A 19,003-nucleotide genomic window follows, 5' to 3' on the forward strand; every position below is an offset into this window, starting at 1 on the left:
AGTCTGTTATGTCTACGTCATTTGTGACCCAGGTTTCAAGATAGAATTGTTAATGCAAAAGGGAGCTCTAGGTGAGGTGCCGTCTCTTCTCCTGCCCCGTAAGCAAGGGCGTCAGGGTTTGGTTCTCAGTCTGTAGGGACTGCAGGAGTCCTAGTGCTTCAACACGGAGTGGAGTCGGCCTTCTCCCCCACTTCCTGCCTGGCTGTGGCTGCTGCATCTATAACTGGGGGCCTCAGCCCTTTCCTGTGCACTGAGGCCCCCACTGCTTCCTCCCTCCCCAGCACTGGTGACTGCCGTGGCCCGCAGTCCCGAGGTCCTGGGCGGCAACCATCTGGTGATCATCGTGGGCATCATCTGCGTCACTGTCCTGCTGCTTCCTGTGCTCATCCTGACTGCGAGGAGGATCCATGGGAGTAAGAGGTACAGGCCGCTGGTGGTGCCAGGCTGCCTCTACCCCGAGGGGGGAGGGAAGACCGGCCCGAGCGGTGCCCTGTTCCCAGAAGGGCTGTTTCAAAAGGGCACGTCCTCTGTGGACGATGTGGTGTGAGATGCCCTTGGCATAGTCACCCGCCCCCTGCTCCCGAGGCCCGTGCTCATTCCCACACCCGCCTCCTTTGAGTCGGTGTTTTACAAAGATTAGCAGCTCCTTTACAAATGGTGGTCTAGGTCAGCGGTTCTCAACCTGTGGGTCGCGACCCCTTTGGGGGTCGAACGACCCTTTCACAGGGGTTGCCTAAGACCATCGGAAAACACATATATAATTACATATTGTTTTTGTGATTAATCACTATGCTTTCATTATGTTCAATTTGTAACAATGAAAATACATCCTGCATATCAGATATTTACATTACGATTCATAACAGTAGCAAAATTACAGTTATGAAGTAGCAACAAAAATAATTTTATGGTTGGGGGTCACCACAACATGAGGAACTGTATTAAAGGGTCGCGGCATTAGGAAGGTTGAGAACCACTGGTCTAGGTGGTCTAGGTGCAGCAGAATTCAGAGTCTAAACCTTGCCCGGCCGGTGTGGCTCAGTGGTTGAGCGTCAACCTATGAACCAGGAGGTCACAGTTTGATTCCCAGTCAGGGCACATGCCAGGGTTGTGGGCTCAATGCCTAGTAGGGGGCGTGCAGGAGACAGCCAATTGATGATTTCCTCTCATTGATGTTTCTATTTCTCTTTCCCTCTCCTTTCCTCTCTGAAATCAATAAAGACATATTTTTTAAAAAAATTTAAAGAGTATAAATCTTAAGCACAAACTATAATGGTGCCGTTCAATGCCTGAGATAAATGATTAAAAAATATTTTTACTGATTTTTAGAGAGAAAGAGAAGGAGAGGGAGAGAGTGAAAATAGAAAATAGGCCAAAATAGAAAAAAGTGTATTCAACGGGAAATGCAGAAGGCAAATGGCCAAGATATCAAAGGCCGGGGAGTGGGAAGGGGCCAGAGCGCACAGTGGGGTGCTTGTGGGGTAACTCGGCTGGGCCTTTGACCTGCTTCCCTGCTGGCCCAGTGGCACCTCCCTGGTCCTGGGAGATAAGCAAGTAGCCTGTGGCCCGGCTCTGTGCACCCACTTGCGTGGTTACAGACAGAAAGTCGGGGTGACAGTGGGGAAGGGGGCGCTGCTGCCCGGCCTCTCGGTCTCAGGACGCTCTCTGCCACCGCGAGGCGCCGCGGGCTCGGGGTGAGCTGGGGAGGAGTCCAGGGAGAACAGCCCTGCCCTGGTGCCTCTTCCCCAAGCGCCGTCGGCACCCGGACTGGCCAGTCCTGGCCGCTAACCGCCTGCATCTCCTGCCTTGCAGTGCCGGGACGTCCATGGCCCTGGTGAAGAGCCTGGAGGACAGGGACAAGCCTCCCCCCGAGGTAAGAGGAGGCTCTGCCGCTTGGCTCCCCGGCGAGGCCAGGTGAGCCCTGTGCCTATCAGGGTGGTGACGTCCTCGCTCCTACACCCGTGTCTCACGCATCCTGTGCCTCAGCACGTGGGCCAGTGGCTGGCACAGAGCCTGGCTCCGGCCTCTCACCGCTGGACTAAAGCCCCCGGCGGGGGCGGTGTGGGCCGCCGGGCCGCCCAGTGTGTGATTGTGTCCGGGGTGGGGGGAGGGGGGCCTGAGCAGAGAGCACTGGACTCGGGCCAGACAGTCCCGGTTCGGGCCCAGCCCTGCGCCCTCTCTGAGCCTGTTTGCTCATCAGTAAGAGCAGGACAAGGGCACCCAGACCTGCCCTGCCGTGGGCTCAGGTGTTGGGGTGACACGCAGGTGCTTCCTAATGCCTGAGGCTGTGTGCACAGGAGGGGGAATCAGGGCGCATTGGGGAGTGTCTGGGGGAGCCCCTGGTTAAGGGGAAAACCCAGGCCTCTTAGACAGCGAGGACCCACCAGCCCTTTTCTTCCGCTTTCGTTGTAACAGAGCTGTGAATGGTTACAGCTAGGGACTGAGAAATGGATTTGTTCCTTTGAACTCCTTTTTCTTTCTTTTTTTAACTTTTAAAACCCCCTTTGGGATGTGGACCTTCCCACCTTTTGTCTGTCTGGGCCTGGGAGTGGGGTTTCCTCATAGTGCAGGGCCTCCAGAGCCCAGAGTCTTCCACTGGATGACGTTGCTTCCCCAAGTAAAGACGGAAATGGGCGTCGCCAGTGCCCCAGCCTCCCAGGTGAGAGCCTCTGAAAGGCTGGACGACAGGTCAGTGGCTGGCTGGTGCCGGCCTCCCCGCCAGGATTAATGAGGAGGAAGTAACCATGGAGTAGATCTGATTTGGTGAGATAAGGATTCGGGCTGCTCCCTAAGGCCCATCAAACAAAGACTGTTTGGCAAAGAATTTGGTTCCTAAGATAGTGCTCTTTGCTGATGAGTTAATTTTCTTAATTTTCTGGAACATTGACGATGGAATTATCGTTATTGATGATAATTCTCTGGCTTTCAGTAACCCTCTGCGCCTGCCCGTGTGGGTGGCTGATGCCTTGTGAATCATATCAGGTGGCCTTTTCTCTGTCACAGAACCACTGAGCCCAGTGGGGGTGGATCAGCAGTTGAGTATCAACCCAGGAACCAAGAGGTCAGGGTTCAATTCCGGTCAGGGCACATGCCCTGGTTGCAGGCTTGATCCCCAGTGTGGGTGTGCAGGAGGCAGCCAATCAATGATTCTCTCTCATCATTGATGTTTCTATCTCTCTCTCCCTCTCCCTTCCTGTCTGACATCAATATAAATCCTAATATATAAAAACCCAGGGTCCGTAACAACCAACCAAAGGCTTGACCCAACACCGGAAGTCAGTCCTGCAGTCACCGTGGGTGTAGCGACCCAGTACTGACTGCTGAGCGGGCTGTGGATCAGGCCTGGAGAGAGGCCCGGAGAGAGAGGCAGGGTCTGATCTGCAGCCTCCATGGCAGCTGTTGATCAGACGTTGCCTCTCTCTTTCTCTCTGGGCTTTGCCAGCAGCCACGTCTGTTTCTCTCTGGGCCTCCGACTGGGCTGCTGATCAGCCCTGCCTCTCTGATCAGGCCCGGAGATAGGCCTGGAGACGCTGACTGGCATAGAAACCGACCAATCAGAACCAAATCTGGGTGAACTGTGAGGAGCCAATGGCTGCTTAGGAGTTGGAGCTTTTGACACTGACTGGCATAGAAACTGACCAATCAGAACCAAATTGGCCAGCAGGGGAGGGCAGTTGGGGGCGAGATCAGGCCAACAGGGGAGGGCAGTTGGGGGCAACCAGGCTGGCAGGGGAGGACAGTTGGGGGCGAGATCAAGCCGGCAGGGGAGGGCAGTTAGGGGCAATCAGGCTGGCAGGCAGAGGCAGTTAGGAGCCATCGGTCCCAGATTGCAAGAGAGATGTCCGACTGCCAGTTTTGGCCTGATCTCCCTAAACTGGCAGTCAGACATCCTCCAAGGGGTCCCCAATTGGAGAGGGTGCAGGCTGGGCTGAGGGAACTCCCCCCCCCCATGCACGAATTTCATACATTGGGCCACTAGTATATATATAAAAAGTAGAACCACTGATTTTCAGGAACGTTTTACCATTTTCCCCTGTAGAAGCACGTTTACTCCTCAATCAACACGTGGGAGGTGACCAAGGAAGAAGAATCAAGTGACAGATCAGAGGCCACCTACATGACCATGGTGAGGAGGGGCCGGGTGTCTGGAGGCGGAGGACCTGGGGGGGAGGATACAGCTGGGACATGGGGGGGATACAGCCGGGACCTGGAGGGAAGATACAACCAGGACCTTGAGGGAGGATACAGCCAGGACCTGGGGGGATATAGCCGGGACCTGTGGGTGTGTGCGGATACAGCCAGGACCTGGCGGGAGGATACAGCTGGGACCTGTGGGGAGGATATGGGGGAAGAGATGGCCAGGACCTGGAGGGGTGGGATACAGCCAGGACCTGCTGGGGGGAGCTGCTGAGGGCAGAGTTTTCTAAGCGGCAGGAAAGTCAGACGCTGAAGCTCTGCTGGATAGAAGAGTCATTCCAAGGTGCCTTCACGCCCAGCCTTGAGTACGAGGGGCATGAAGGCCAGAGGTGGTGGATTTTAGGGGTGAAGAGGGAACTTCAATGTGGGATGACACGGTGCCTCTGCCCCATCAGTAGGGCCTGACAAAGAGGGCACCATGGGTCCTTGCTTAGGTCCTATGTCAGGTTAAATACACCCTCATGAAGGGGCGCCGTTGATCCTTGGACAGCGCTGTTGTAAGGGCAGACTCGCAGATGGCGGGCAGGCACACAGCGCTGTGGGCTGGGGAGGCGGGAGGGTCTGGGGGGTGGGGGATTGAGGGAAGAGAAGAGAACTCATGGCCATGGACAGCAGTGTGGCAGTGGCTGAGGAGGGTGGTGGAGATGGAGGAGGGCAGAGGGGGGCCCTCCCAGCTCCTAGATTTCTTCACTCTGAGAGCGACTTCTTACGCGTTGGCCTCACCTAACTGCCGGGAGGGCTGCACACTGGATCCCATAGAATCACGAGGAGCTGGTTCCTTTTCGCTCTTGGCTCAGTTCCCCAGGGAAGCATAGCAGCTGAAGGAGGCACCTTTGTGTAGGGAGCGGGGCAGGGCAGAGGGTGAGTGGCAGGACAGGCTGCTTGTGGACTAACCATAGGCCCAGGCCCCCAGGAGCGCAGGTTCCGCTGTGCGGGTGATGGCTCGTGCGCTTCCTGCTGACCCGGGGCTGAGGACACATGACTCCCCGCGGACACAGCCCGGGAGGCTCTCCAGGGACGCGAGGTCGGGGCCTGGCCTGGTGCCTACGGCTGGAACAGTAGCTCCTCTCTGGAGCCGCAGTCGGATATAGTCACCCCCCTCGGCCATCACTGCCCTGTGACCTGCTGTGTGGTCTGTAGGGACCTCCGGCCCAGCTGCCCTGAGACCTGCTGACGCAGCCGCCCTGGCTCCTGCCCCGCGGGGTTCACAGAGGCTGTGGGAGGAGGTGGGTGCGAGTTGTCTTCGAAGCTCCCTGCCCAGGTTCAGTGGTAGGTGCTTCTAATTTATTCTTTTATTTTTACTTTTTTATTTTTTATTTTTTGCTTTTTTATTTTTACTTTTATCACCTGAGGATATTTTTCCATTGATTTTTAGAAAGAGTGGGAGGGAGAGAGAGAGAGACAGAGAAACACCAATGGATTGGTTGCCTCCTGATGCCCCTGAGCAGGGCCAGGAGCCTGCGACGGAGGTGTGTGCCCTTGACCGGAATCGAACCCGGGACCCTTCAGTCCACAGGCCGATGCTCTATCCACTGAGCACAACTGGCCGGAGCGGTGCTTATAATTTAAACTGCAGGAAATAGCACCTCTGTCCTCTTAAAATGGGCCGCCAACTCCTGGGCCATCAGGGCTGGTCAGGTTATTGAAATAAGCTCGGGGCGGACTCCGCCTGCAGGCCATTGTTTGGACCTCAGGGGCAGGAGCAGGGCTAACACAGAACCTTTGATTTTGTTGTTGAGTTGATGTAAATGAAGGGGCCCCATACCGGGTCCCTTTCTCAGCTTGTACAGCAAAGTGGCTAAGATCACAGCTTTGGAGCTGGGCTGACCCACAGGTCCAAATCCTGACTCTGACTTAGAAGCGAGGTGACCTTGGGCAGGTAACTTAGCGTCTCTGAGCCTCGGTTTTCTCATCCTTAAAATGGGAATAATATTACCTACTTCCCGGGTGGGGCCGGATGGGCGGAAAGAGCTCCGTATGGGGTGACTGTTCGGATTTAAATACGTTTCACAAATTGCTTTGTGCTGCTTCCTTCCCTTCCCTGCAGCACCCAGTGTGGCCTTCAGCACTGAATTACCCGCCTGAGAAAAAGTGGGCCGAGGGAGTGCCCCTAACAGGGCAAGCCTTTTAAGAAGAGTCCCCTCACCTTCACGAGGCAGAGGCGCCCCTGTGTGGCCTGTCCCTGTGCCAGTCATGCAGACCGCCCCCCCCCCGCCCCCCGCCAGCTCTCCTGCCTCCCTGGCTGCCCCGAGGCTGAAGATGGCCACAGACGGGGGCCCTCTGGAGCGGACCCTGGCTGAGCTGCCCCAGCTGCACCAAGCGCCCCATCCGATCAGTCCCTCAGGTTGAATGTGATCCTGGGAAGAATCGCAGTGAAAACCACCCGAATGTTTCCTGTGGCACATCGCCCCTAAATAAATGTGTTCTGTGGATGTCATCCTGTCGTCGTCCCCTGGCTGGGGCGAGAGGAGTGGGACCCTGAGTCAGCCGAGGGGACTGGGAAAGTTTTGGGGGGTTGGAAGTGGGGTATGAATACACCTCTAAAATGTAAGCCAGCGCTTCTTTAAAACACACACACACACACACACACATAATTGATTTTAGAGAGGAAGTGAGAGGGGGAGAGAGAGAATCATCGATGGGCTGCCTTCTGCAGGCCCACACTGGGGATCAAGCCCACAACTGGGCATGTGCCCTGACTGGAAATTGAACCCTGACCTCCTGGTTCATAGGTGGATGCCCAGCCACTGAGCCACGCCAGCTGGGCACACCAGTGCTTCTTAACTCTGGCTGGGTGCAGAGTGGCTGGTGGCTCTGCGGAGCCTCACAGAGGCCCCCGGAAGTCCCGGGTGGAGCGTGGGCATTTGTCTCTTTCAGAAGCGATGCTCACAGGTTGCCAAGGTACGTAGCCATCGACTTAACTGTTGGTCTGAAATGCGAGGTCCCTATACCTCTGGTTACCATTACAAGATTCATACGGTTAGTTTTTAAAATCTCTGGTTCTGAGCTCCGATTTCTAGCCTGGGCTCAGCTCACGTCCCTCTCGCCTCCTGTGGGCCCCTCCTCGTCCTCTGTCCCCCGGCCTCCCCTTGGGCTGTCAGGGTGGGGGAAGAGGCCGTCACGCTTCTCAGCTTCTGGTACAAGTTCGAGTGGAGCTACCTTTCTCAAAGCGTCCTCTAACTCTAACCGTCAGCGCCCTCTCATCACCACGCACCAGCAGCGCCTCTTTCCCGCTGTTCTGGGGTCTCCACTTGGAGGCCTCTTCTTGCTCTTGCTCAGCCAGGGCTAAGGGTCATTAAATACCGTCTCCTTGCCCCGGCCAGTTTGGCTCTGCCTAGGGCGTCGGCCTGCCGCCCACAGGGTCTGGGTTGGATTCTGACCGGTCTCACGTACCTCGGTTGCAGGTTCCTGGTCAGGGCTCGCCAGGAGGCAACCAATCGATGTGTTACCTTCACATCGATGTTTCTCTCTGTCTTTCCCTCTCTCTTCCACTCTCCCTAAAAATCAATGGAAAAATATCCTCAGGTGAGGATTACAAAAAATAAAAAATATTGTCTTCTTACCTTTAACTCTAAATGAAGACAGTGCCAATAGTTTCACTATGTGCTTTGAAGGCAATACCCTGTCCAAGACTTACCAGCGGGGACACACGGTGACACGAGGAAGTGGCTTCCTTTCTGGGCTATTAAGCAATGTGTTGTCCTGGCTAGGTGGCCTTTTCTACTTCCTCAAACCCTGGCTGCATAGGGTTAGGTGGGGGGACGGTGGTTTCGCAACTGCTGCTCTGGGTCAAAGAGAGTAGCTGGGGCGAGAGCTGGCGGGTGGCCGAGCAGCTCCCACAGGCCCTGCCCTGTGCACACACCCTCCAGGGTCTGACTTGCCCAGATTTGAATTTGATTCTTTCAAGGCTTGGCTTTTATCCTGGGCTCAGCAGCTGTCACTGAGGGGGGAGAAGGAGGAAGCCCACTCCCCCATCCTACCTCCCCACGAACCTTCCTCTTGTCCCAGGACGGAGTCACGGTTGAGAGGAAGACCACAGCTCTCAGAAACGAGCCTTGCCTAAAACCCATCTCCCTCTGGGGCCGAGAGGAAGACCTGCTTACCCCTGCGTGCCTTCTCCTGGGATTGTCTGTCACACGCAGGAGCCTGGAGGCCTAGGCGCAGGGAATGGGCTTTGTGGTCCAACGAGCCTAGTTCGAATCCTGCTCTCTCTTCAGCATTGCAGTGTTTACTTCAACTCTTGGAGGCTGTTGCCCTACACAGGCAATGGGGGCGCGGGCATTTTGGGGGGACTACACGAGGTCCCGTAGGGACGGTGCTGGTCTGAGCCTCCACCGCTCCAGTGTAGTTTCCCCAGGGGGGTGTTTCTTCTGCTGACTCAGTCCCCATCTCTCATTCATTTTTTAATTTTTTATTAAAAAATATATTTTTATTGATTTCAGCAAGGAAGGGAGAGGGAGAGAGAAACATCAATGATGAGAGAGAGTTATCCATCAGCTGCCTCCTGCAGGCCCCACACTGGGGCTCGAGCCCCAACACAGGCGTGTGCCCTGCCGGAGTCGGACTGTGACCTCCTGGCTCACAACTGGACGCTCAGTCACTGCACCACGCGGGCTGGGCTCTCACTCACGTTTTATTCTTTGTGCAGGAAGCTCTTTAACCCAAAATACCCACGTTCCTCTTCCCATCGGAGAGAGAGAGTTAGGAGCTGAGCTCAGCGAGAGCTTTGCACACTTGGCGGGACCTTCCGAAGGGCCGGAGGCCACTGGAGGCGGAGCAGCTAGGCCTCCTGTGGTAGGCCCTGCAGCAGCAGTGTCCGACATGAATGTGCTGGAGAGGGTGGGGCTGCCCATAAACAATGAAGAATCCAGCCCTGGCCTGTTTGGCTCAGTGGTTGGAGGGTCAGCCTGCGGACTGAAGGGTTGTGGCTTTGATTCTGGTCAAGGGCATGTACCTGGTTGCAGGTTTGGTCCCGAGCACCGGTTGGGGCGCGTGCAGGAGGCAACCGGTCGATGCATCTCTCTCACATCGACGTTTCTCTCTGTCTCTCCCCCTCTCTTCCACTCTCGCTAAAAATCATGGGAAATATCCTCGCGTGAGGATCATGAAGAATCTAGTAGCACCAGAGTTTGGCCTGCCGCCGCCGCCAGCCCTGCAGGCTTTTGTTGCTCGCTGCCACCCCACTCTTTTTTCCCTTTGCCGGGTCAGTGTGCTGACATGTCAGCATTAGCCTTTTTTAAAAAAAGTTTTTTGTTTTACTTATTTAATTAATTTATTTATTTTTTATTTATTTTGGTTAATCTTCACCGAGGATATTTTTCCTTGATTTCTAGAGAGAGTGAAAGGGAGAGGGAGAGACAGAGAGAGACACACATCAATTAGTTGCCTCCTGGGCTGAGGAACCTGCAACCCAAGTACGTGCCCTTGACCAGAATCGAACCTGGGACCCCTCAGTCCGAGGGCCGATGCTCTATCCACTGAGCCACACCAGCTAGGGCTACATTAGCCTTTAAACACACACACACACACAAACCCCACTGTGTGAGTGTGTGTGAGTGTGTGTGTGTGTGTGAGTGTATGTGTGTGTGAGTGTGTGTGTGTGTGTGTGAGAGTGTGTGTGTGTGTGTGAGTGTGTGTGAGTGTGTGTGAGTATGTGTGAGTGTGTGTGTGCGTGTGCACGTGGCAGGGGTCAGGCAGCTGCTGAATCAGCTCAGTGACTTAGACCCAAAGCACCTTAGGTTGCAAGTTCTCTCCCACGAGACCAGCGGCCCTCTCCCTAAGGATAAACCCAGTTTCCCAGGACGACCGACCCGTCCCAGCCAGTGGGTTTGCAAATGTGGTCTGGTCTTCCGCAGGGGGGTCAGGCAATCGTTACCACTTCTGTAAAACCAACTCGCAAGACGTCTCTTCTCTCTTAAAAAGTGAGAGAACTTGCATTTTCTCAGAAAGCAAAGGCCTTCGTGTGAGAGCAACTGTGGTGCCGCCCGGGAACCTTCGGAGTGCCTGCCTGAGCCCCACCTCGGTGCCTGCGCCTCCTGGAGGCAGGTGCGGTCCTGTCGGCCCAGCCGCCCCTTCCTCTGTTTTCGTGGCAGGAATCTTATTTTTAAAAAATATATATATTTTTATTGATTTCAGACGCCGCCCGGGAACCTTCGGAGCGCCTGCCTGAGCCCCACCTCGGTGCCTGCACCTCCTGGAGGCAGGTGCAATCCTGTCGGCCCAGCCGCCCCTTCCTCTGTTTTCATGGCAGGAATCTTATTTTTAAAAAATATATTTTTTTATTGATTTCAGAGAGGAAGGGAGAGGGAGAGGGAGAAACATGAACGATGAGAGAGAATCATTGATTGGCTGCCTGCTGCAGGCCTCACACTGGGGATCTAGCCCGAAACCTGGGCATGTGCCCTTGATGGGAATCAAACCTAGGACCCTTCAGTCCACTGGCCAATGCTCCATCTACTGAGCCACACCAGCCAGGGGCATGGCAGGAATCTTCTGATACAAACACCCGTGTCTTTCCCGCTCCTGTGCCTGTGCTCTTGGTGCCCCCTGCCTGGATTGCCTTTCCCTCCTGCCAGCCGTCAGCATGCCTTCAGGGGCAGCTGAGTCCTGCCCGCCGGGCCCAGCTGCTCTCACATCTTCTGGATGTTTCTGCTTTCCGGAGTGCATCTTCTGAGGCTGTCTGGTTATTTTTATGGGAGCGGGGCTGTAATCTCTCGCAGAGCTCCTAAGCTCTTAGAGACCTACGTCGGGTCAGCAGGGACCCCGTGGGGACAATCCGTCCTTGAACAGTTCCCAGGGCCGGAGAGGCCCCGCGTGCCCAGGAGCCGCACCTGCTCCCACCTGGCCCACCTGTGCGAGGCTGCGAGAGGCCAGGCTGGCGGGGTGCTCCCTTTCTCTGGATGTAAAACAGGCATTTGTTCATGCGCATCTGCTGGGGGACCAGGCCAGGCCCAGCACGGACTCAGCTGTAAGACACGTCCCTGTCCTCACAGAGCTCAGTCTGCCTGGGAGGTGGGGAGCGTCACAAAGCGGACAGCACTCTCCGCTGGTCGGCACGGCCCGAGAAATGCCAGGAGCGCCTGTGTCTGTCCTTGGCAACGGGCTGTGCTCCTCGCTCTGTGGAGAGCTTAGGCCTTTGTCTCCCCATCTGGACTGGGAGCTCTCGGGGGCGAGCTGTGGCTCACTCGTTGCTGGGTCTCCAGTTTCCAGCTGGGTGCCTGGCACGTACGGGGCATTAAATAGATACTCGAGTTTGTTGGATGAGGGACTTGATAAACAAATGAGTGAGTGTGCCCCGTGTCACAGGAGCAAAGAGAGAGGAGGTGAGTAGAAGACGGGAAGTTGGTGACTCTGCAGCAGATACTTAAAGGAAGACTAGGTGTTGGCTGAGCGGGCAAGAGAGTGTTACCGGGAACCCCCGGGCGGGCTCGGGCTGCCTGTCGCTGTGTCCACTCACGAAGGAGGGGTTGAATCATGAGGCATTTATTGGGGCCAGCCAACCAAGAAGACAGGGCGCTTGCAAGCGTCAAATCCTGCCTTCCCGCAAGGCACAGGGGGCAAGAGTATATAGGGGAAGGGGCTGGGGCGAGGAGTACAGCTACGTGCAGGCCGGGGTGCCCGCAGACATCAGCTATTGTAATTAGTCATCCGGCGATGAGATGATGTTGAGATGATGGTTTGACTCCTGACCCTGACCCTGCTTATCGGTTCTGCTTGGTGGGTTCACAGCTGAGTCACCTCCCTAATTGCTTCCCAAAGGTCTGGAAAAGGAAACTTTAAGAAAAACTTACCCCCCTATCCTATACAATAAAGAGCTAACATGCTAATCAGACTGGACAGTGGAAGGACCTTCCCGAACGACCAGTGGGTGGGGGGTGGGGCCACAGCCGAGGCTGTGAAAGCCTACCCTTGCACGAATTTTGTGCATTGGGGCTCTAGTTCATATATAAGAAACTTAAGCCCCTAGTCACATAAGTATATGTGTTCTAAGATCTAAATAATTTGATTATGTTTCAGATTAATTCAGATGCTCTATCTACCAGGTTATAGGTGCCCCTATGGAGGGGAGGGTGTTCCTGGAGGAGGGGCTGCTGAGACACAGACACCAGAGGTGAAGCCCCATGTGGGTGAGAGAACCTCCCCTGGAATGGGATGGGTGGGACGGGCGTGGGCCAGAGAGGAGAGGGGAGCGGCCGAGCCCCGCCAGCCGCCAAGCCCTGGTGTCCTGAGCCAGGGCGGTGTTTGCAGGTCCCTGAGGCCAGCATTTACCCCTCAGCTTGCTCCTGCTCAGCAGTCCCGTTTCTCCAACCCCCAAACCCGGCCCCTTGCTCCGGGCTGCAAACCTTTTCATATTCGCTGAAGGCAATACTTCTCAGACTTTACTGTGCTCAGGCATAAGCTGGAGCTCTTGTTAGAAATGAAGATTCTGATTGGTTGGGTCTGAGCTGGGCTCTGTGAGTCGCTGTTTCTAAGGAGCTTCCAGGTGGTGGGGCAATGCCGTCTGGGGACCGCGCTCTGAGAAGTGGGGCTCGAAGGCCAGTGCAGCGAGGGAGGCTCTCTGTGCCTCAGGTAGGCGTTCCGAAGCCGACAGCCATCTTCCTCTGGGTTACGGGTAAGACCGCTTCTCCCAGCAGAGCAGGTACCTGAGTGTCATCTGGTAAAATCTGCAGGATGTGTGGTACTTGGTAGAAATGCAGCCCATTTTGGTTTTGGTGTTTCATTCTGCAAAGTAACTCTGACTTCCTGCTTCCCGGGTTTCATTACTCCTGGGAAGACCTACTCTTCCGGGGCAAAAGGGCATCCGGAGGCTCAAGTGAGTGGTTGGGGGAGAGGGGGGCGGGGTTCTGGGGAGCCCTCCTCTGCGTCACACTGAGGGACCTCGCCCCCGATTCAGCACCTCTGACCCTTCTGCTGTACATCACGTACCTGGTTTCTCTTGGTCAAATACTGAATGGAAGCAGAGGGAACTTCTGGATACACTTCTTTTTTCTTTTTCAAATTAAAAAATGTTTTTATTGACTTTCGAGAGAGAGGAAGGGAGAGGGAGAGAGACATCAATTGGCTGCCTGCTGCATGCTCCCTGCTGGGCATCAAGCCTGCAGCCTGGGCATGTGGCCTGACCAGGAATGGAACTGGCAACTGTTTGGTGCACAGGACGATGCTCAACCAGCTGAGCCACACCCTGACCAGGGTTGGATCCACTTCTTATCTCAAATGTCCCCAAATGGAAGCTCCTGGACCCAGTGTGAGACCAAGTGAGCGGGAGAAGCGGCTTCCCTGGGCCGCACGGGCACCCTCAGCTGCATTACGAAAAAGGAGGAGGCCGGCCACGTCAAACCAAAACTCTCCGGCTGACATGTGCCTGCGGCAGCCTGGGCGGCTGGGTGCAGCCTGGGACCTGAAGGAGGCTGAGCCTCAGCAAGGCCCTGGTTGCACAGGCAGCAGGGACTGGGCTGCAGGTGGGGGGCGGGGAGGGGGCAGCCGGGAGGAGCCTGCTGTGGCCACGGGCACGGGGTGGGGGTCGGGGGACACTTCTCCCTGGGTCGCCCCCTTTCTCCTTCCCTGATTTTCATTCCCATGGGCTGTGTGTCCTGGGATGAGCCAGCGGGGCCATACGCTAGCATACCGACGAGGGTACCTGAGGACAGAGTCTGTATAAGGTCCAGGCATGGACACCCCTCAGCGGGGAGAGAGCGCCAGCATTTCCGTCAGCCCTCTGGCTCCAGCACCTGCCACCACACCTGGCCTCCTTCCCTCCCCCTTCTGACCCAGAGGCCGAGGCTGGGCCCCACTACCTTCACCATGATGGCTGCTTCCCCTCACTCCCTCTCCAGATCCATTCGTTCACCCACTCAGGGGGGCGGGGCAGGGCTGTGCAGCCACGCAGCTCCTGTGTATTGAGTGTCTGCTCTGAGCCGAGCCCTGAGCTGGCCTGCCCTGCTCCTGCAGGCCTTGCCCTGGCTCCTTCCTCTTCAGCACAGGCAGGGCCCTGGCCCCTCTGTGGCCCTAGACAAGCCGAGGCAAGGCCCCCCTCTTGGTGGCAGTGTGGCATGCTGGGAATGCCCAGTGCTCCACACAGACTCCGTGAACCCCAGCTCTGACTACCTGGCTACTGTACACATGTCAAACTGGTGGCTAGGCCCGGCCGGCCTGGCTCAGTGGTTGAGCGTTGACCTATGAACCAGGAGGTCACTGGTTCGATTCCAGGTCAGGGCACGTGCCCTGGTTGTGGGCTCGATCCCCAGTGGGATATATGCAGGAGGCAGCCGATCAATGATTCTCTCTCATCATTTCTCTCTCTCTCTCTCTCTCCCTTCCTCTCTGAAATAAAAAATATATATTTAAAACACACACATACACAAATAACCCCCGGTGGCTAAGACCTGCCAACCGCTGTTTTCTCATTGGAAAAAAAAAAAATGTCAGGCCGCATGTGGCTGCCGCCTGAGGACCTACTTAAATGTCTTCCCAGAAAGTGGGGTGATCTTCTCTGCTTAGAGGCCCTTGGGACTCTACCCCAAGCTCTCCTACTCTTGGTTTTAGCCTATTTTTCCTTCCTTTTTAAAGAAAAATGTCAAGCATATGCAATAGACGAGAGAACTGTGTCATGAACCGCGGCACCACCGCCAGTTCCAACACTGACACCGCCTCCCTCCTGCCTGTCCCCCCGGAATATCTCTAAGCAAATTCCAGGCATCATATCATTTTACCTGTAAAATTTCTGGCGTGTGACAGATAAAGCTCTCAGAGCACATAGCACAACACTTTTCATACCTAACAAAATTAATAAACTTACATTAATATAATCAATTACACAGACTATATGCATTTCCCCCCAATTGTCTCGGGAATGTCTTTTTACTGCCCACGTAAGAAGCATTCAAACCTGTGGAGAACTTCTGTGAGTTTATTTGAGCCAAACTGTGGACAGGGAAGCAAAGTCTCACCTCATGGAGATAATGCCCCAGGGAATGGCAGTTTCCACCTTGTTTTATACATTCAACCAACAGAGGAGACATAATGGGGCATAGGAGACCCATTGGTGATAGGTCAGGGAGGCGGGAGGAAGCAAAGTGGAAGGAGAGGGCATCTCAGGGATTGGATAAAAAGTGAAATGATGGACAGACACATACACAGGGGGTGAAAGGTTAAGGTCGGTGGTGCATCTCAGATGGTGATTAAAGAAAATTGAATTTATTTAAGGAAAAGGGGATGGGGCTGGAGACCGCTTCAGGGGTTTAGCCCGGGACTAGCTACTAATGTCCACGGCTCCCTGGTTGCAGTCTCATGGGGGCCCTTAGAGGTTGGGGGAGACGTGCCTGTGGAGGAAGGAGAGGGGAAGGGAAGGGCACAGGTGTGCTCCTTGGAGGGAGAGTGCACATGGGGTCCTTTGCTCTGAGCATAGTTCTCTCTCTTGCAGGTGGGAATCTTAGGGGAGGGCTCAGGGCCTTAACAGAAAATTCATCTGCTTCCCAGGTGAGCTCTTTCAGGGTCGTGGTCTCCGCTGATTGGTCAGCACCAGGGCCAGGGGTCATTGGTCAGTAGAGTTGGTCCTGAGGCAGCCACTGTGTCACTTGTCTGGTTTTGCTGCTTTTCTGGGCCTGGAGCCGAAATGCAACTGAGGCCTTGATGTTATCTCTAGGGAGGAAAGGTCAGGGGTCTAAACCGCCTCACCAGGGATATGAGAGATCGGGGTCCAAACCGCAGGACCAGTGATGTGGGAGGGGAGGAGAGGTCACCCTGGGGGCGAGGCGCTTGTTTTCCCAGCTTTGCCCCTTGCTGGGCACCTGGAGCTTTCTGCCCTGGTGACCTTCTGTACCTGCCCTTTGTCCTCGCTCGGGTCTAACAGTGGGTACAGGATAGTAGTTAGCAGTTAACAACATAAAAATAACAACAAGGGCATTTGTAGTCTCTGCTCTGGTGCAGTGGCTGTGCCCTGAGGGGTCTGGAGGAAGGGAAGTTACCCTGACATTCCAAAGGCCTGTTAGATGCAAAAGACCACAGACAGGCTCCATTGAGGTAAAAGAGTGACCTTTATTTGAGCATGGAAACCATTGAAGAGTGTTTTTTTAAAAAATTGATTTCAGAGAGAGGAAGGGAGAGGGAGAGATAGTAACACCCATGATGGGAGAGAATAATTGATCCATTGCCTCCCACACGCCCCAGATTGGGGATTGAGCTCAAAACCCAGGCATGTGCCCTGACCAGGAATGGAACCATGACCTCCAGGTTCATGGGTTGATGCTCAACTACTGAGCCACACTGGCTGGGCTGTTTGGTTTTCACAACACAAACTTATTATCCTACGGTTCTGTCGGTTAGGAGTCTGACACTGGTCTCACATCGCTAAAACCAAGGCAGAGGCAGAGCTGCATTGCTTTCTGGAGGCTGTAGGGGAGCATCCCTTGCCTTTTCCATTCCAAACACGGCCATATTCCTTGGCTTATTACCCTTTTCCTCTATCTTTAAAAAAAATGTTGCTGATATGTTTCCTAGGGCAAGAGAAACAAAGGGAAAAATGAACAAGTGGGGCTACATGAAGCTAAAAAGCTCTGCACAGCAAACACCAAACCATCACAAAATGAACAGGTGACCCACGGAATGGGAGAACATATTTGCCAGTGACACATCTGATAAGGGTTAATTTCCAAAATATATAAAGGACTGATATAGCTCAACAAAAGAAAGACAAATAACCCAATTTAAAAAAAAATAAATGGGCAAAAGACCTGAATAGACACTTCTCCAAAGAGAATGTACAGAACATGAAAAAATGCTCAAAGTCCCTGATCATCAGAGAGATGCAAATTAAAACCACAATGAGGTATCACCTCACTCCTGTCAGAATGGCTACCAGCAACAAATCAACAAATGACAAGTGCTGGCAAGGATGCGGAGAAAAAGGAACCCTCCTGCACTGTTGGTGGGAATGCAGACTGGTGCAGCCACTATGGAAAACAGTATGGAGTTTCCTCAAAAAATTAAATATGGAACTGCCATTTGACCCAGTGATCCCACTTCTAGGAATGTATACTAAGAGACCCGAAGCACCAATCAGAAAGGATACATACATGCACCCCTATGTTCATAGCAACACAATTTACAATAACTAAGGTCTAGAAACAGCCCAAGTGCCCATCAGCAGATGAGTGGATAAAAAGCCGTGGTACATCTACACCATGGAATACTATGCAGCAGTAAAAATGAAGGATCTCTGACCTGGAGAGCATTCTGCCAAGTGAAGTATGTCAGTAAGAGAAAGACGAGTGTCACATGATCTCCCTCATGTGTGGAATCTAATGAATAAAAGAATCTGACAAATGACCCAGAATGACAGCTCTCAGAGGGCGGTGGGTGGGAGCAGGTGACCAAGGATGTGCATGCATACATACATAGCCACAGACACAGACCATAGTGTGGTGAAGGCCTGGGGTGGGCGGGAGCTGGCAGAGGGGGGCAAAGGGAAGAAAAGTGGGGAACATGTGTGTTCTCTCAACAATAAAAAGACCGGCCTTTATCAGGGAAGATTCTAGCCTAGGACATGACACCTGCCTTAAACGGCTTTTAGTTAAACAGTTTTCATTTCAGACCATCTTCTGTGGTTATTCTGGGTCTCTAGGTGGCAAGGCCACCACGCAGGCCTCCCCGAGCTCATCAGGTTGGCGTGGCCCCTCACCCGCACGGCTGGGATGTGCCTTACATCCCCTGTAAGACCACTTAGGTGCGTTCGCACCAGCTCGCTTTGACATACTCTGATTTCAGTGAAAATGCCAGAATAATGAGGAAGTCCCTACTTCCCCAAAGTCTCCTGACTCACTTCCCCGAATGCTTTCCAAATAACATGAACAAGTGTCTCCTTTTTTGGGGTGTCCCCTCACCCTGACAGCAGCTTTGAAATAAAGGGGTTCCTCTAACAGCTTTCAAAACCCAACCAAGAAGAAAGGCAGGGTCTGCTTTAGTTCTTGTTTTCGAGGGTAAACATTTCCGGGGAACTTGCTTCTTTTCAGAAAGACTTTTTTACGCCCTCCCACCTGCCGTTTGAAATCCAACAACCGCAAGATTTACTCCATCCCCCTTTTCTCTCTCTCCCTCACACACTCCCTCGTTCTTTTTAGCAGCAATATACAGGCCGGCCATATTAGAGAGATGGAAATAAAGCTTCCTTAATGCCGTGTGTGTCATTGCAGTACACCCGTGTATCCTATTTATTTTTTTTTTGGCCCCTAACAATTCCTCCCGCGTAGCCCTCAGCCGCCCTTGCCCACATCCCAGTGCTCCCAGGCTCTGGAAATGCACAGACATGCCTGGCTCCCTCGCCCTGCCTTCGGCCTCACAGGGCTCGGTCTCTTTTTCTCTCTGGGTAAGTCAGATTGCACACCGCGCATCGCATGCTTGGAGGGTCCCCAGTGCAGCCGGAGGAGGCCCCGCAGACCTGCCTCCCCTCCGCGTCCTGGGAGTGGGGTGTGGGGCCGAGAGGCTGCTGGGGACTGCGCGGCGCTGGCTCAGAAGTGCTGAGTGTTGCTCAGGGATGACAGGCGTCTGGGGAGGCAGTTTGTGTTTGGATAGCTTTGCAGTGGACGTGTGTGTGTGTGTGTGTGTGTGTGTGTGTGTGTGTGTGTGTGATGGGGGAGCTCCATGTGCAGTCTGTGGGTGTTGGAAGCTGCTGCACAGGTGGGGTGCTGAGACTGAATGCTCCCTTCAGGGGTCCTCCTGGGGCCCCTGGCCCTTGGAATCTGGTGGATGCTGACATTAGAAGAGATGGAGGGCAGTGGGGGGGGAGGGCGGGGGTAGCAAGTTGAATCTGTCT

At 54.4% G+C, this 19,003-nt stretch overlaps 2 protein-coding genes across 5 annotated transcripts in view; both read left to right on the forward strand.

The window, feature by feature from the left end:
* Positions 1–6,634, forward strand: part of AMICA1 (adhesion molecule, interacts with CXADR antigen 1) — a 42,223-nt gene extending 35,589 nt beyond the window's left edge. For all 4 annotated transcript variants that reach the window (XM_005856796.2, XM_014539154.1, XM_014539142.1 and 1 more), the window contains 4 exons: positions 282–420; positions 1,813–1,873; positions 4,040–4,126; positions 6,245–6,634. In XM_005856796.2, coding sequence (XP_005856858.1) covers positions 282–420; positions 1,813–1,873; positions 4,040–4,126; positions 6,245–6,328 — 371 coding nt within the window. In that variant the 3' untranslated portion in view covers positions 6,329–6,634. The remainder of the gene's footprint in view (positions 1–281; positions 421–1,812; positions 1,874–4,039; positions 4,127–6,244) is intronic.
* An 11,624-nt stretch (positions 6,635–18,258) lies between these two features.
* SCN2B (sodium channel, voltage gated, type II beta subunit) overlaps positions 18,259–19,003 on the forward strand; it is a 16,620-nt gene continuing 15,875 nt past the window's right edge. The window contains exon 1 of the mRNA XM_005856797.2: positions 18,259–18,556. Coding sequence (XP_005856859.1) covers positions 18,487–18,556 — 70 coding nt within the window. The 5' untranslated portion in view covers positions 18,259–18,486. The remainder of the gene's footprint in view (positions 18,557–19,003) is intronic.

Source organism: Myotis brandtii, unplaced genomic scaffold (assembly GCF_000412655.1).
Source record: "Myotis brandtii unplaced genomic scaffold, ASM41265v1 scaffold105, whole genome shotgun sequence".
Taxonomy (NCBI): Eukaryota; Metazoa; Chordata; class Mammalia; order Chiroptera; family Vespertilionidae; genus Myotis; species Myotis brandtii.